The 18,544-nt window shown below is 36.2% G+C and overlaps 1 protein-coding gene across 12 annotated transcripts in view; it reads right to left on the reverse strand.

The window, feature by feature from the left end:
• Positions 1–18,544, reverse strand: part of zgc:172295 — a 117,555-nt gene that overhangs the window by 24,334 nt on the left and 74,677 nt on the right. For 6 of the 12 annotated variants that reach the window (NM_001431103.1, NM_001431101.1, XM_073945811.1 and 3 more), the window contains 10 exon segments: positions 2,369–2,512; positions 2,646–2,766; positions 2,902–2,986; positions 3,150–3,246; positions 3,353–3,431; positions 4,022–4,102; positions 4,183–4,225; positions 5,836–5,903; positions 6,074–6,109; positions 12,328–12,345. In NM_001431103.1, coding sequence (NP_001418032.1) covers positions 2,369–2,512; positions 2,646–2,766; positions 2,902–2,986; positions 3,150–3,246; positions 3,353–3,431; positions 4,022–4,102; positions 4,183–4,225; positions 5,836–5,903; positions 6,074–6,109; positions 12,328–12,345 — 772 coding nt within the window. 12 annotated transcript variants of the gene reach the window in all.

Consider the following 18,544-nt stretch of genomic DNA (forward strand, 5'->3'; position numbering starts at 1 on the left):
AGACATGTGGAGTCCCACAAGGCTCGATTCTGGCACCTCTGCTGTTCAACCTTTATATGCTCCCTCTAAGCCAAATAATGAGAAAGAACCAAATCTCCTACCACAGCTATGCTGATGACACTCAGATTTACCTAGCCTTACTGCCTAATGACTACAGCCCCATTGACACCCTCGGCCAATGCATTAATGAAATTAATAATTGGATGTGCCAAAATTTTCTTCAGGTAAACAAAGAGAAAACTGAAGTCATTGTGTTTGGGAAAAGAGATGAGGTTCTCAAGGTGAATGGGTACCTTGGCTTTAAGGGTCAAACAACAAAAAATAAGGTCAAAAATCTTGGTGTGACTCTGGAGTCAGATCTGAGTTTTGCAGTCATGTCAAAGCAGTTAGTAAATCAGCATTCTATCATCTCAAAAACACTGCACCAATTAGATGCTTTGTGTCCAGTGAAGACTTAGAGAAACTTGTTCATGCTTTTATCAGCAGCAGGATAGATTACTGTAACGGCACCCTCACTGTCCTTTCCAAAAATACAGTCAGAAAGTTGCAGCTCATCCAGAATGTTGCAGCCAGGATTCTGATCAGAAGAAGGAAATCAGAGCACAACACACCTGTCCTCAGGTCTCTACACTGGCTCCCAGTTACACAATACCGTATTTTCTGCACTATAAAGCGTACCGGATTATAAGACTCAATTACGGGGTCTATTTCTGTACTTAACCCATACATAAGGCGCACTGTAATATAGGGCGCACCGTAATATAAGGCGCACGCTAAAATACAGTCTGTAAAAAAAGGTAATGGAAGCAAAACAGTTAACATAGTTTTGTTGAACTAGTTGTACTATTTAACAATACACTCACATTATTTTTTTTAATCAGTCTTCTCCCACAAATCCATCAAACTCCTCATCTTCTGTGTCTGAATTGAACAGCTGGGCAGTTTCGCCATCAAACACGCTGGGTTCTCTCTCATCATTGTCGGAGTCAGTCTCATTGCCGGGTGGCTGTTCAGCAATAATGCCGGCTTTTGCGAAAGCTCGGACAACAGTTAAAGCAGATACCTTAGCCCAGGCATCCACAATCCATTCACATATGGTGGCGTAACTCACCCGGCGCTGCCTACCAGTCTTAGTAAAAGTGTGTTCGCCGTCTGTCATCCATTGCTCCCAAGCCGCTCACAACTTCACTTTAAACTTCACAAAACTCTCAACTGTGGCCACCTTGCTTTGTTCCCGCGGAAACTCTGATTCATCTTCTTAACTTGGCGCAGTTCATTTTCTTGTTTCCTCCACTTCTGAACCATAGATTCATTAATGTGGAATTGTTTCGCAGCTTCTCTATTCCCATTTACAACCGCGTAACTAATAGCTTGTAGTTTGAATTGTGCCTCGTTAGCATGTCTCCTCACTGGTGCCATTTCCGGGGATCATTAGACAAACATATGTGGTTTTGATTGGTTTATTGCTGCTGCATACGGAGTGTACGTTTTAGGTCCCTGTGTCAAGCAAAGCGCTTTCCAAAATCACACAACATTTTTACAGATTTTTGAACTCACATAAACACACACATAAAGCGCTCCGGATTATTAGGTGCACGGCCGTTTTATGACAAAATTTAAGGCTTTTAGGTGTGCCTTATAGTGCGGAAAATACGGTATATTTTAAAGTATTATTACTTGTCTATAAATCACTAAATGGCCTAGGACCTCAATACATTACAGATATGCTGACTGAATACAAACCCAACAGATCACTCAGCTCTTTAGGATCAAATAAACTAGAAATTCCACGAGTCCAGTCAAAGCAGGGTGAATCTCCCTTCAGGCACTACGCCCCTCGCTGCTGAAATCAGCTTCCAGAAATGATCAGATGTGCTCCAACATTAGGCACATTCAAATTGAGACTGAAAACACATCGGTTTAGCTGTGCCTTTACTGAACGAGCACTGTGCTACGTCCAACAGATCATACTATTATGTTTTTGTTTTGTTTTTTCATTCTTTTAATTCCTGTTTTAATCTGTTTTTAATCACTTTTATTGCTTGTGTTTTATGTTCTTAAACTTTTTATTCTTGTTTATGTAAAGCACTTTGAATTGCCACTGTGTATGAAATGTGCTATATAAATAAACCTGCCTTGCCTTAACATATGTAGTTATCTACAAATTACTTCTATTATTTACACTTCAAAACAACTTCAACCTTTCAAACTAGGCTTTCTTAAGCCACCATAAAGTTTGTTTATGAACTTTACTTTTCTAGTTTTAATGTGCCACAGCTACCTTGAGGACTAATTTCAACAATGCTATGTCAATCAACAATAAACTGAAAATAAAATCTGTAGTGTGCTGTACTTTAGATTCCTTTACCTTCTGGATTGATCTGAGGTTCAAATTTTTCTGAAGTGACCTCTGTGAGATCTTCAGGGTTCAGGCTCCACACACTAACCCCTTCAGCTGCTCCTGCTGCCATGGCAGCACCCAGAGCCGTGGTCTCAGGCATGGACGGCTTTACTGTAAACAAAAACTATTTACATTCCATATACATTTTTAATACAAATATACCAGTAAATCAAAATTACAATAAATCAAAAATTAAAGAACTTCATCCTTCAAATGAGTTTTGATTAAAAAAAGGGCATTTTACCGACTGGGATACACAGTATGTCAGCTTGCAGCTGCATCAGTAATCGGTTGGATGTCATGCCTCCATCAACCTGGAGCTGAGAGAGATTAATTCCACTGTCCTGGTTCATTGCATCAAGAATCTGAAAAAATATTAGTATCTATTACCTGTTTATATGTGATATAGTACAAAAAATCCCATACATCCCTAAAACTCTAAAAATAGGCAAAGGGTAAATGTACATCAAAACAGACCATACAAACTAATTGATGAATACCTCTCGAGTCTGGAAGCAGACAGCTTCAAGGGCTGCAAAAGCCAAATGACTCCTATTGGTGAACTGTGTTAGACCACAAATGATCCTGTAGAAACAGTAGAAAGAGGTTCAATAATACAAAAGATTGCAAATTGATTTAAAGTTTTATTATACTGCAATGCTTATTCTCCTCACATTGCAGTGTTTTATATCAATAAATTTAAAATCAGCCCCAAAGAAAATTTTAAATAAATGGATCAGTTACTAACCCTCTGGCACTTGGTTCCCAGTATGGTGCATATAACCCAGAGAATGCAGGAACAAAATAACAACCATATGATGTGCCAACATCAGCAGCTAGTTTCTCTGAGTTAAAAAGAGAAAAGTAAAAAAAATAAATAAAAAAGTAGTAATAACAGTGTTAAATATTTTACATGAATTGTTCATAAATATAATTTTTATTCAGAGATACCCAATTCTGTAGAGGTCTGGATAATCCCAAGGTTATCCTTTAGCCAACGCACAACTGCTCCTGCAATGGCAACTGAACCCTAGAAAAGAACAAAATGACTAAGTAAGGAATAACTGACAGTGTGCCATCAAATTATTAGAAATGTACTGCATATATGAGGTGGAAATGTGGCTACACCAAGAAGTGGAGTGGCTTTTACACCTTGGGTGTACTTTTTTTTTTAATTATTCAAATAAACTGGACTGACTTTGGTCTCAGGATTTTGTCCTCAAATAACTTGTGTACAGTACTACTTTTTTATGTCTCATTCAAAGACTTCTGTTTTATTTTGATTTGAATTTTGACAGTTGTTTACAGTGAAATCAATAAAATCTTTCAGCGTAGTGAGACAAATTTGTAATATAGTCAATGCCTGAATCACTTTAGCTATGCAAGTCCTTAAAAATGGTCACCAGCCAAATAGAATCAAGCACTCAAGAGCCCCAAGGTATAAGAGTAAATAATTAACTATAACATCAGAATGTGATTATGAGAAATATAATGAATTTAATAAAACTTTTGAGACACGAAAAACTTTCATTGAAACAATACAGGATTTAAATTTTGGTAAGACATAGACAAGAATCATAGTATGAAATGTAAAACAATGGCAACATTTCACAACACTACCTCTAGCGCATAGCAGGCTGGCTTGTCCCGCCCTAGTTTATATGCGACCGTGGTCAGAAGTCCATGGTCTGACATAACAGGCTTCAGAAAATTAAAACAAAACAAAAGTAGATTAAATAAATACAGAAACAATGTACATTAGATATATGCATGTTCAATACCTTTGTTCCTACATTCTTAAGCAAGAAACAACCAGTCCCATAACTGCAAAAAAAAAAAAAAAAGATTAGATGAAGAGAAGCAAAACTTTTAAATAAAAAATATACCATCAGTCTTAAAGAGACAGTTCACCCAAAAATTAAAATTTTGACATTAACTCCCCCTCATGACTTTGCAAACCTCTAAGACCATTAATCATCTTTGGAATAAAAATTAAAATATTGGATGAATTTAGATTAAATTTTAAAACCATTTTGCATGTGAAAATCACTTCCAACAAAAAAGTTTTATACATAAATTCTCATGTATAAATGTTAATAACTAACACTTCTATGAACCAGATTTGATAAAAATGCATCTGATGATGATTTAAAAATCTGATGCATATGACACACTTTTTTGAAAACATTTTAGCAGATCTGATTGGATTTAAGAATTTCCAAAAGTCGCTAATCAGCCCTTTCGGAAACATCTGAGCTGATTAAAAAATAAACTGCTATATTTATATAGATTAATATTAGTTTATCAGTAATCCATAAGTCTGGCTATACTCCAAGCTGTCACTTTTGGTACAATTCTGTTGTGCAAATTATTCTATGAAAAGGGTAGCAAAAAAGTGGTACGGTATAGTTAACTTTTTTGGTACCTTTGACTGTGGAAATGGATATAAATTAATACTGTACCAAACTGTGGAAATGGGCCATAAAAGGTGCCATTTTTGTTGGACAATGAAACTAAAATTCCTGGTTTTACACCACAATAATTCATTAGTATGGTACAAGGCCTCCTTTTGCAGCAAATACAGTATCAGTTTGGCTTGAAAATACAAGTACTGCACAATGGCCAGAGGGATTTTGAATCATGCTTCTTCCAGAATAGTGGCAAGTCATGCAACAGTCTGGTGGTACACGTCTTTACTTCTTCTCCACACTGTAACTTCGCCAGATGTTGGAGACAGTGAAGGTACTCTCCTCAAAGAACAATACATTTTCACATTTTCCACAGCCCCAGATTTTCACAGCAGACACCATTGAAAAATACTTTTAACATTGGCCAAATGCTACGTTTTAGCGAGTTTAGCAAGTGACCAAAGGTTTGGCTTTAGCAGCCTGGTCTTGTATATTTACCCTGTGAAGCTCGCAATGAACAGTTTTGGTTAAAATAGGAGAATTCAAGTGCACATTTAATTCTGCAGTGAGTTAAGCAGCTGGGGTTTTATGTTTTTTGGATACAATCTGGTTTAACACCCAGACACCGTTTAAGGCAGCTTACTTTTGCATCCACAGTTACTCCTGTTGGATGTTGGTCATTCTTCTTGGTGGGATGGTGTTATTACACTGGAAACTGCGGCTCTTGATACATCACAAAGATTTGCTGTTTTAGTCACACGCACCAAGAGTTTGTCCTCTTTTGAACAATTTAAATTATTGAATTAATGCAGTATATAGCACCTATAAGACTTGCAAAGTCAGGCAAGGAACCAAAAACACAGTCAAAACCCAAATAAATTCTTATTAATGATATAATTTTCTTTTTTAGGTGAACCATCCGTTTAATACCTGCATGCTGTCACAATTAGGTTTTAAAGACAACAACAGATTGTTTTCAGTAATACTGTTGCTTATTAAATACAGATTAACAAAACTAAATCATACGTATTTTTAGCTTGTCCATCTTTAAAGCACATCTGTCCAACCAGAGCAGCAGATTGGTCACCAAGACACTGGAAATAGAAAATAAGGTCGTAAAGGACTACAGAAAGTTTTTAATTTCTGCGTTATATCTTAAGGATCTGACTATTCAAATAACTTTAATAACATAATAACATTGCAATAGTCAATCACTGAAAAAAATGTGACTGTTAAATTAAAAATAATTATTTAATAGTCTTACCCCTGATATGGGGACACCAGTTAAAGGGCCAGATTTCTGAAAGAAAAAAAAAACACTAAATATTAAACACTGAAACAATTTAAATAATTAAATGATAACTCTCTATTTTGCATTGTTCTTGTCACACATGCAACTGTAGACAGTAAAAACTTTCCATTGGTCATAGAACAATGTTACTCAGGACAGTTAACAAATTTGTTATGGGTCAAACAAGCTACTGCTGAATCAACATAAAAGTTTATTATTTGCCTTTTTAAAAAACCTTAACTCTTTACCAATTGCAAGCTGTTTATTAGTAGCACTCATTGATTTAATATGCAAGTACACTGAAACATGGACACTGTAAAATAAAGTGTAACTAATTATATAATACTTATTTGTAATAATTTACATGCATTCTACAGTCCCTCTGCTTAAAGTAGGGGTGTCTAAACTCAGTCCTGGAAGGCCGGTGTCATATATATTTTTTATTTCCTACTCCAATTAAACATACCTGATCCAGCTAAATCAAGCTCTTTCTAGGTAGACTAGAAACTTCCATGCAGGTGTGTCGAAACAAGTTGGAGGTCAACTATGCAGGACACCGGCCCACCAGGACCGAGTTTGGACATCCCAGGCTTAAAGGTTCACCAAACCCTTGAGATCTTTTTTTTTTTTTAGATTTTAACAGTGTTAACAGTGTGTTTTGTGTGTGTTGAGCATCAGTTAAGACAATATTAGCACCTGTTAGCTTTAATTGTGGGGGAAAACTGGATAATTTTTAGTTTTTTTCAGCCAATTTCAGCTTCCGTGTTCAAAATGATTTTTGGAGCGGGATCAAAGTCTGCGACGTAGCGCAGAACTTCAAGTGCAAAGATGACTCGTCGGTTTCTCATTATTATTCATAGCAGAGTTTTCTTATCCAATGAGAAGAGTTGGCTTCTTAATTATTCATGATAGCACGTGCTTTCTGAAGGCAAAGCAAAACTGCCAGTCCCAAGCTGTAATCCTACGTTGATGATGACTGGGTGAGACGCATCCACGGACCCACGGCACACAGTATTTAGCTTTATATGAAGGGTCTTATGAGTTTTTTTTTCATGATCCAGGGGGTTTGTTGCATGTTTTTTCCCCCGATTTGTCAGGGCCGATACAGCAAAGCTGTGTGTGTGCGCTGCAAGCATTTTTGTTGGGAGAGCAGTAAGAGAATTGGAGAATGGCAGACTTTGTCTTTTATCAGGAGTTCGTTCACATTTAGACACATCGTCATGCTGCCGTGTTCGCCTAAATCCTCTAGATTGCCAGCAGGGCTAATGGTTGAAACAGACAGGGCAAGAGACCTGCTGCACTGAGTCTGCATTCAGAGCCGGGGATTGAGGGAAAAGTCTTAATTTATAGTGTTTATATGAACACGAGTATCTTTATAATAATATAAATTGTGGTTATGTGTATATGAAATTACAAATGACAAATGTAGCAGGGCTTATTGTTTATTTCTTTGCATTTCAACTTTGTAAACTATTAAATCATCGGTCTCCTCATGGTTTGGGTCTCATTTTGATTGTTAGCTCTCCTCCTGCTCCCCTGCTCTGCTGGCCATGCCCACTCCTGCCCTTTGCTCGCAGAGTTCCACGCCCATTATGATGCATCTTTTGAAAAAAATTTAAGGTGGACCTGAACCGAAGGTGGGGGTGTCATGGCCCTTTAAAGGGATAGTTCATCCAAAATAAGCCTGATGTGGTTATAAACCTCTTTGAGTTTCTTTCTTCGGTTGAACACAAAAGAAGATATTTTGAAGATGGTGTTTACTGGGATCCACTGACTTCCAAACTAGGCAAAAAATATAACAGTCAATAGGTCCAAGCACCCAGCATTTTCCAAATATCATCTTTTGTGTTCAACAGTAGAAATAAACTTTAAAAGAGATAAAGTAAAGTGTGATTAAATAACGACAAAACTGACTATTTGGGTGAACTATGCATTTAATGTTTAATTCATAGCTTTCTGATGGATAAAAACATCTTTTGTAAGTCTAAATCACCAATCACTGTATAAAGTACCTGAACTAAACAGAAGCCAAAAGAGGAATAAGTAAGATAATGACAGAGAAAGAATGTGTGTTGAAAACCGTATACTAGCAACTTCCTTTTCAGGTATTATATTGTAACAGAAATTAGCTCATTTTATGAATATTAATAATCAACAATAACGGTTTATTCTTAATTATCAATATTCTGGCTTAAGCTTCGGTCAATTTGGTCAAACAAACATATGATTGTATATGATCCTGCCCGCGCGACGGAGCGGACTCTCAGATTATGAATATTAATTATTAACAATAACGAATTATTATTCGTTAGTTCCATTGCGAACTAACATTCTGGATAAATTTATTGTTAATTTGACCAAACAAACACAACCAGAGCCTCCGCTCTGCTGAGCGGACACGGTTAATGATCTATTCATTTAGAAAAGGGAATTATTACTACTTCTTGTGAAGTAGATTAATCATTTATAAGTTTTAATCAACTTACAACAGCTAGGCAGGGGAATCTGTCTTTCAGTGACTTTTTCTGAGGCAAACATACATAAAACATAGAACAAAGGTAAACCACGTGGAGATAGGCTATACGGGTCTATAGAACATGTAACAACAAAGAGAAATAGTAAAGCGCGGAAATAGAGATTTCAGATAAAGAGTGGCAAAATCTGTTTTCAGTTTCACACACACCATTAAGGATCACCAAGATTAAAAAAACACCTTTTTGATAAAAGGGGCACAGCTTATTCGCATAACTAAAAATACCAGGACTTTAATGTCTGGGGTCTCTCTCTTTATGCGAGTCTCTTCCGTCATGATGAAACTCCTTTGATGTCCTTTTTGATGCGTTGAGTTTGCAATACAGTTCGGAGGAACGCGATCGCAACTTTAAACTGAGTTTACTTTGCCGGAAAATAAGAAAACGTTGGCTCGGACCGTTAACGCAGGCACAGAAGAGCCTGGACCCCTAAACGGGGCGACCTCCTTGTGCGGTTCTTGGTTCGGACGTTCAGCGACGAGCCTGGGGAGGGGGCAGCTTTTAAGCTTGAGCTCTGTGGCACTGCCCTCTCAACATGCTCGACCAATGATTTCAGGGCAAAGTTTGATCTGGAAAGTTCCTTTGTCTCGAGGCTGCTCATATGCAAATTTGAGTGTCCGCCTAAAGCATGCGGAGAGGCATTAATGCAGGCCATCTCTCTGGATAACGAAAAGATACCCAGACTTTGTGGCACCAGGAGTCGTAAAAACCCACACAAGAGACTCCTTAATAAAATCAATAAGTAATTTTATCTCTAGACTGTATGCTACAATATGTACACTAAATTAAAAAGAATTATTGGAAAAGACAGGTATAATGCATCAATTATTAATCAAGTCAAAACAAAATAACCAGCATTCACCGTCCAAAATTTCCAAAAAGACCCTAACATAGAAAAATACAGCATAGAAAATCACTTCTACTACTGTATGCCCAAAGTAATTTGCAATCATATGAGGGGGTCTTGCCTCATCATTACAACAAGTGTGCAGCACAAGGGGCCTGTTTCAGTAAGGAAGTTCAACCAACTCGAAGTTTAAACTTGAACTTGGAGACTTACAGAGATTAAAAACGCTGAATTTTCAGTTTCAGAAGAGCTGATTTGAGTTAGGTCAATCAAGTCCAAGTAGACTAATTCAGAGTTAAGTGTGCACACTGCGAGTATAAATTACTTTACATTTTTTATGTAAATTACCAATGGAGTGCAGATATTACGATCAGCTTTTTTTCTCCAGCTGAATTTGATGTGCTCATGTAAAGTTAAAGCAAATATGACCATATATGACATGACATGCACAGTGTCTAGCCTTACCAGTTGTTGTAGCAAAAATGTAAACAACAGCAAATGCTGGTTGGCACCATTAACAATTTAGAAACAAATTCATTTTTATCAGTCAAACCGCTGTAAACAGCCACAATCTTCACCAGTGCGTGCCTTGTCTCTGTATGCAGCCACGTTCTCTGGGTTCTACATCTCAGATAATAAACTCACAAAAGACATTTGAACATTTCATATTACTTACACATGCTTATACCAAATACTCTTGTTGGTTGCACCCGCGTAATGCACAATGAACCTAACGCGCCATTATTTTAATTCTATATTCGTGAAAAATGAGCCAACCGCAGGTGCTTAGTCATGTTGGTCGGGAAACTCTGCTTTATAACTTATTAGTCCATTACAATAATCACACTTAGCTTTGCCATCTTTCTTCACCACATGTAGCCACTCAGCACATCTTGCAGTCCATCTTTAAACAATTGTTTAGATTATTGAAGGTGCTCTCCAGCGGCGAAGTTTATATATATATATATATATATATATATATATATATATATATATATATATTTTTTTTTTTTTTTTTTTTTTTACTCCTGTGCTTTATTCTCCTGTCAACAGCGTCACTGTATATATTACAGAAAAAGAACTTAATTCGAGCATCAGAGAAGAATAAAAATAAACATCGGTCCCGCACACATACGGTTCTCGTGTTACTTGCGTCAACACACTGTTCACATATTCTCTTAAAGAAGCCACACCCTATTTCAATCATACATACAGACACTTGTCAGATTTTATTTTAAAGAGCAGGCATGAGGTTCATCTTTTTTATTTTCTGTCTGATTAAGGCTCAAACCGATACTGCAAACAGCTACGCTGAATGATAGTGTTTACACAGCTGAGGCAAAGCGCATGCTTGTGGAGGTGTGAGGCTTTTCTGGTAACGTGAAGCCAATACGCAAATGACAGCACATTATATTAGCTGACCAATCAGTCTCTTAAAGGCAGGCCTTTTAGAGGAACTAGGAAATATGTTGTTTTCATATTAGCTGAGTAGCTGTATATAACCAAAGAAAAATATGTGAAAAAATAATGTGATTTTCTACAAAATGAAGCATAAGTACACATTCCTGTGCATCTTATAAACACAACGTAGCCTTAAAATGACACTCTAGACCACCCCTTTAAGATAATTATTTATTTAAAAAGGACACACCGTTCTCGTAACTTTGTTCTTTGTGTGACTGAAATCGCTATGTTTCCATCCAAAATGGTAATAAATTCTTTGCGCAAAACTGGAATATTGCATAAAAGACATGCGAATAAATGCAATAGTTCCATCCAGCGAGTCAAAGAGAACAAAATCGTAATTTCCTGATTAACTGGTGCCAAATACCAACAGTAAAAACAGAATTTGCTGCGGTAGGAAAAGAGGTTTCAATCTTTTCTTTATTTAATAAATGACTTTCACCTCAGAAGACGATGCTGAAACGCAATGAACACCTGGTGGCGTTTAAAGCCATGAGACGAGGAGCACAGACGCTCTTGATTCTGGAGGTAATTAATAATAGCAAAACACTAACACTGAGATGGTTACAGTGTTTTAGAATGACCAAAACAACATTTCAGATGTTTTACAGTGTGGTCAGCCAGCTGGTTTATCCATTAACACCAACTTTCTTCATCATATGATCTCTTGTAAAAAATCACTTTTTTTAAAGCACATACTGGAATATGTTTGCAAATAGTGTTTCCATCGTAGTTTATGCACATCTTTTCTTATTAAATGAAAAGTTTATTCTACTCGGTTATTCGCATTTTTAAAAGTTGTATGCATCTTGGCGTTTCCATCAACCAATTTTTATGCATATCTCTAAAATGGATAGAGATAATAGGACGTCATGGTTAGAACTAATGAATAGAATTTGGCAAGGACACTGGGGTTGATTTGCATGCTGATTCTAATTATTAAAAGCAGTTTTCATATGTTTTTATTTTGGTCATGTTTGTATTGTGTACTTCAAATGTTATGTGGTTTTCTGTAATTTAAAAAAAAGAAAGCTTTAATTTTACTTTCTGCCAAACCTTTCAAATAGTACATGTTGGTAAAGTGGGACATTTCTTGAGTGTGTGTCAATGAAAAAAATAAATGTGGTTTATAGTCAAGTTTTCTTTATGTCTATGTGTATGTGAATACAAGAATACAAGTAATTCCACACTCATTCATGGCATCAAAAGCATTTTTGTAATGGTTAAAAATATGTGCCAAATTTTATTGTGCTTATCTATGTTGTGCTTTTAAACCAAAATAGTAAAAACATTGTTCTATGTTAAAAAAGCACCTATTTCAATGACAATGTTGAAAAGTTTTTTTTCCCGACATGTCAGTTTGTGTACATGTACAGAATACTCACCAGCTTAGAGCTGATTTTCTATCAGTCAGCCAAAAGAGATCAAAGAATAAAAAATATAACCATGATAAAGAACAACAAAACACATTCTACAAAGAGTGAAATGACTGCAGCACAGATTCAAGTTAAATAGAATGAGTAAAACAACAACAATCATGGGCTTGTGTACAAAGTACAAATAAACAGTTACTGTTTGACAGACACTGCTCTTGAGCAATAATCATTTCTCTCTTGTTCTGCATTTTAAAAATGGTGTTGTGATTTACAGTGGTGTCATAGTGTTTGTCCCCTTACTGAAGTTTTTATGTTTTTGCATTTTCAGATCATCTAACAAGCTTAAAAATTAGTTAAATATAACAAGTAAACACATTGTGCAGTTTGGAAATGAAGGTTTATATTTTAAAGGGAAAGCAAAATTTAAAACTGCATTGCCCTGTGCGAAAAAAAGTGTTTCCCCTGAACCCGATAACTCATTGGACCACCTTTGGACCAGCAATAATTAGAATCAAGGGTTTTTGATAACTCGAAATTAGTTTTTTACAGCGATGTGGAGGAATTGTGGCCAACTCATCTTTGCAGAATTGTAATTCAGCCACATTAAAGGGCTTTCAGGCATTTACTGCCTGATCATGTCACATTCAGCTCAGGACTTCGACTATGCCACTCCAAATCCATAATTTTGTTTTTCTTCAGCCATTCAGGGTGCATTCATATCTGTAGTTCGCTTTATTTGGTCTGGACCAAGGGCAATAAAAAGGTAAATTGTAGCATTTTCTGCCATCTTTGGGTCGTAATAACACTACACTGCTGGGTTTGGTCTGAACCAGATGAAAAGAACTGAAATGCAATTATTTGACAAAATCCACATCACTTAGTGGCCAGATGTTGTTGAACAGCTCCTAAACTGCTTATCAATTGGTCAGAATTCAAGTGCAGGGAACTCCCACAAGTAAACAAACCGGTGTTACAGCTTAACTGGTGACCGTGTTAAAAAAAAAATTAATACAATAATGATATTATTATGCAACATATTATGTCTAATATATCTAATATAGGCGAAGCAGTGGTGCAGTGGGTAGTGCTGTTGCCTCACAGCAAGAAGGTCGCTGGTTCGATTCTCGGGTCAGTTGGCGTTTCTGTGTGGAGTTTGCATGTTCTCCCCGCGTTCGCGTGGGTTTCCTCCGGGTGCTCTGGATTCCCCACAGTCCAAAGACACAGGTGAACTGGGTTGGCTAAATTGTCCATAGTGTATGAGTGTGTGTGGATGTTCCCAGATATGGGTTGCGGCTGGAAGGGCATCCTCTGCGTAAAACATGCTGGATAAGTTGGCGGTTCATTCCGCTGTGGCTACCTCAGATTAATAAAGGGACTAAGCCGACAAGAAAATGAAAGAATATCTAATATATATTTAATATATAATATTTTGCAACAGAATATCACTTAAAAAAAAAATCACAACATTTCAATGTACTATGTTGGTCACATCTGTACAAGTATGAACATAAGAATCTTTATTTGGTATGGGAATGTTTTGTTGCTGTGAAAAGGTGACAAATCTGCTAATCTGCAAACGTAAATAGCTTACATCTGAAAAGGGACACCAGTTAACCCGGTCACCAGTTAAACCTTAACGCCCCATTCGCAAAGGGCGTCAGCGTCAATGCTCCCCATTCACTTTGAATGGGTTACATCAGGCATTGCCAAACTGCATTGTGGATCCGTCTGCGCCGCTTCAGAGGCGTTACTCGCTGCAAAAGTTGGGATTAGCTCAACTTTTCAAACGCTGACGGAAGCGTCAGCCAATTGACGCTGCTATGATGATTGCATCAGCCCCAACTTCAGACACGCCTTAAGTCAAGCGTTGACGCTGAAGAGCTGTGTGAATGGGTAGTAACACGACAAACACAAAATGTCGTTTTTTGCTATGGAGGGACGACTGCGCTTACTGATTGTATCCCTGCTCAAAGTGTACTATATAGTTTGCATACATCATTTTAGACAAACTATACATTTCAAAAATGAAGCACGGCTGCAGCTGGAAAGCAATGTTTTAACCCAACAAACACATGTTGCCTCAACGTAGCGACCTTCCTACAATGCTGTACTAACCTTGCAAAAAGGTTGAGGATTCTATGTTGTTGTTAAAGGTTGTCACAACGATGTCATAGTGTTGCCATTTAAACATCATGGGAGCCGCATGCTTTAGGTTGTGCTTCGGTGGCGTGGCTGACCACTTTTTACTGGTCACAGCTGAATCACTTTAAATTTCAACAAGTCGTCGTCTCATTTATCAACGACCGAGGAGATGCGAGTATCGTTTTATTTCTTGTTGCTAAATAAGATATGTAAATTGTGAATATTCAAACAAACCTACGATTTCGACAACAATCTGTCCCAACCTTACACATACAGTTAAAAAAGACATAATGAAGTTATTACGAGCAAGTAACATTTTAGCACTCCTTTCACGGCCGGCGACAACATTAAAATCATTGTTAAATCTCTCGATTAAACATTTCCTGTTAATTTACCGACCCCTTGTCTTTACTCGAATGGACCATGTTTTTGAAGTTCAGTTTTTTCCATAATGATTGTGATCAGTCAGTTATGGATACTTTATCACACGATTCCAGCCAACCCACTTTTTACAAAACACACAAACTGACTTTTAATAACAAAACACCTCTGTGCAGTTTTTGCATCCCGTTAAAGGGACAGTTCACTCAAAAATGAAAATGTACTCCCGAATTATTTGCCCTTTAAATAATAAGTGATTCCAAACCTTCAAGTTTCTTTATTCTGTTGTACAGTAAAGACTTTTAAAGAAATAATCTAAAATCTGTAAGCATTTGCTTTCATAGTAGGAAAAACACTAAGGAAGTCAATGGTTGTAGTTTTACAGGGTTTATTCAACAGATCTTCTTTACTGATCAGCAGAAAAAAGCTAAATACGTTTGAAACAAGTGAAGGATGAGGCTAAATGACAGAATTGTCAGTTTGGGTGATCTATCCCCATAAGTTTAAGTATATAAATTGATGTGAAAATGCCTAGTTATTGATATCAATAAAAAGATCTGCTGGTCTAAATTGCTACTTTGATTGGACTTTTGATGTTTGAATTTAAAATCCACTTTTTTTCTTTGCTCAACAGGCTATTTTCACATGGAGGTAATATTTTATTGATAATTTATGGATTTTAATTATGTGTAAGTTGCTTAAACCTCTATTGTTTAACTACTCACTATTGTTTTCAAATTACTCATGTAACTTGTCTTTCAGAATGTGTTCAGTTGTTAAATTTACCTCAGATCACAGTGTTGCTGTAATTCCTGATCTATGGAAAGAAGAATTAGATGAGGTACTGTAAGGAGTATACTACTCTATTTACTATTATATTAATGCAGTTATGTTATTCAAAACACAGTATGTCCATAATGCAGAAAATAAATCATGCTTATGATAAATTATTATTTTGTACAGCCGTTACTGAAATGACATTGAAATAGAAGATTAACATTCTATTTTACAGCGAATAATGCCACAACTACAGGACCTGTAGTTTTCTTTCTCTTCTCATAATTTAAGTAATTATTCTTAGGTTAACTCTGACTTCTGTTAACTCAAACCAGCTTTCCCTGTATCTAAATTCATTTAATTGTATGAAATTTTAGTATAAGATATATTATTAAAGAATTAAAACAAAGAAGGCTACATAATTACTCACTGGAGATTTTATATGTAATTAAATTAAAATTCTGAAGCTTTAGTAAAAGTAATTTCCTGTGTAGTATACGTAATAAAATCTAAACTTAGTTTTATACTGTTTGCATATAATTAAATGTGCACTGTACGTATTAAATGTGAAATACATAATAAAAAGTTTGATTATACTTATTTGTGTGGCATTTTTATACTTCAAAGTTTACACATGCAGTTGTTGAATTAAAAAGGAAAAATAAATGAACTGTTTAATATTAATAGAATTACTGCTTATCCTGTATTCTAGGCAGTATTGATAAACTGCCACAAAACATATTAATACAAGTAGTAAGAACGCCATCTCGCAGTTGCTGAATGTCACACGTAGGGTTGTAACGGTATGAATTTTTCACGGTATGATAATCGTCTAAAACAATACCACGGTTTGACGGTTTCGCGGTATACGGTGTGTTACAAATGTTACAAAATAATAGAACAGTGAAGCAAATTTTACTTTTTCCAAATAATATATTTTTAGTTACTATAAACAACACCACTTACAATGAACAAATAAAAATAAGAAAATAATAAATAATGTGTCAAAGTCCAAATAAAGTCCAAATAAACATGGTGCAAATCCTCAGTAAAAAATAGATATAAATATTTACTATACTATAAATAGTTACATAACGAAACTAGATTCAATATGGAACATCCTTAGGTTTTATGTGCCAGCATGGATATGGTTGTCTATCGATATGGATTTGGATATGGTTGTATGCAATGCAGACAAACAGCTGCATCTTTATTTGCGTCTTTTGAAAACTGCAAGAGCAGCAGTTCGTCTTTGCTGTGTCACTGTTTTGTCATGTTTCTGTGCTGCTGTGCATGTAAAAGTACTTAGTATGAGAATTATTTCATGCAAAACTTTTTTTTTTTGCGTTTTATTTAGCCGCGCATAAATGTATGCCTATCTCTCATTCCGTGTTGTTCAAAAAGCTTGGTCCACAAACAAAAGCGAAACCTATGCTTATTGGTTGTGATATAGCGAGTTTGAACCAATCTGGGCATGGAGGAGGGATAATGCATCAATGTATCATGTCTGATTTGTCCGGAGACACAGTGACGAGCGTTTCTTTGTCAAATCAGCGTTGTCAAATGTTGATGACGTAACCGCACTGATTCCGGAGCCTCTGAAAGTCCGCGAATGTTATGTGATACAGCACTGGAAAGCTGAGATTCTCTTCTTTATGCCAATCTTTGAATTGTATGAATCAGATCAGCGGATCAAAAGTTATTAAACATTTAAGAGCAATACTTATTTTTAGCCGCGGGCGGCTGTCTCGGTCTTTAAGGGTTAAAACCGTTGATATGCAATTGTTCATGGTATGATAATCGTGCACGTTCAAATCGTGGTAAACCGTCATACCGGTATATTGTTACAACCCTAGTCACACGACAACGTTGCTACAACCTTCTCACATCTTACATTTCTACATTGTGACAATGTAGCGAGCATGCAAGCTGCAATGTTGTGCAGACATCGCTACAACGTAGATGTGTTTGTTGGGAATGCATCGCACGTCACTTAAGGAGGCGGCGTGAATTAATTTGTCGTTAGCTAATCTGCGACATGGGGTCTGTTCTTCGTACCTCGCTTAAATGATCTAAGATGATTTGGCAGATCCTGGATCTTTTAATCTTGATAAATGATCTCTGGCTAATTTGGTTCTTCAAACAAGTTCGCGAATCAGATTAGAATGTCTGGATAAACTGATCTGAGATCGCTGCGTGTGTTGTGAAGGACAGATCTATCGATCCTCGAAATCATGATCAGCAATGCCATGATTGGCTGACGGCACAGCAGCGTAATGACATCATCTGATTAATATTCAATTATCCATGTGAGCAAAATAACATCAAATGAGCAGTAAACGGCTTGTTAAATATGACGCGCAATAACTTTCCACCTTTGTTGTGAGCTGCAGGCTTTACATTTTCATGTGTCAAGTGTATTCATCATCTATTTCAATGCAAATCAATGTATTTAGTTCTATATTTAGATAAGATTTTCTTTATAATAGTAGCCGTTTTTTAATCGGTGTAAAGAATAACTGGTTGTTTCCAAAAGCATTTTCATATTGGTAAAGGTGTCTGCATCTTTTGTGAAGCATCAAATCACTGTCATATTAACTATCAAAACATGTTTATGACTGCATTAATGTATTATTGCTTTAAAAAAAGTCACATATTGTGCATTTTATACACAATTTGTACTAAAGCGATCTAAAAAGTTCATATCAATAAGTTTTCTCTTTGCACCACCCGGTGGCAGTCTTTGTAGTTTCATTTCGAGGGTGCAGATTGCATACGTTTTATTAATATGTATAACTTTATTTATTTTATTAATGACTATAACTTTATATATATATAGTTAAAAATATGTACCATTTTCCCAAGTGTATATAACTACTACTGTAATAAAATATCAGAATTCGGTACATACCTTCTGTATTATCTT

This window comes from Danio rerio, chromosome 1, assembly GCF_049306965.1.
Source record: "Danio rerio strain Tuebingen ecotype United States chromosome 1, GRCz12tu, whole genome shotgun sequence".
NCBI classification, from domain to species: domain Eukaryota; kingdom Metazoa; phylum Chordata; class Actinopteri; order Cypriniformes; family Danionidae; genus Danio; species Danio rerio.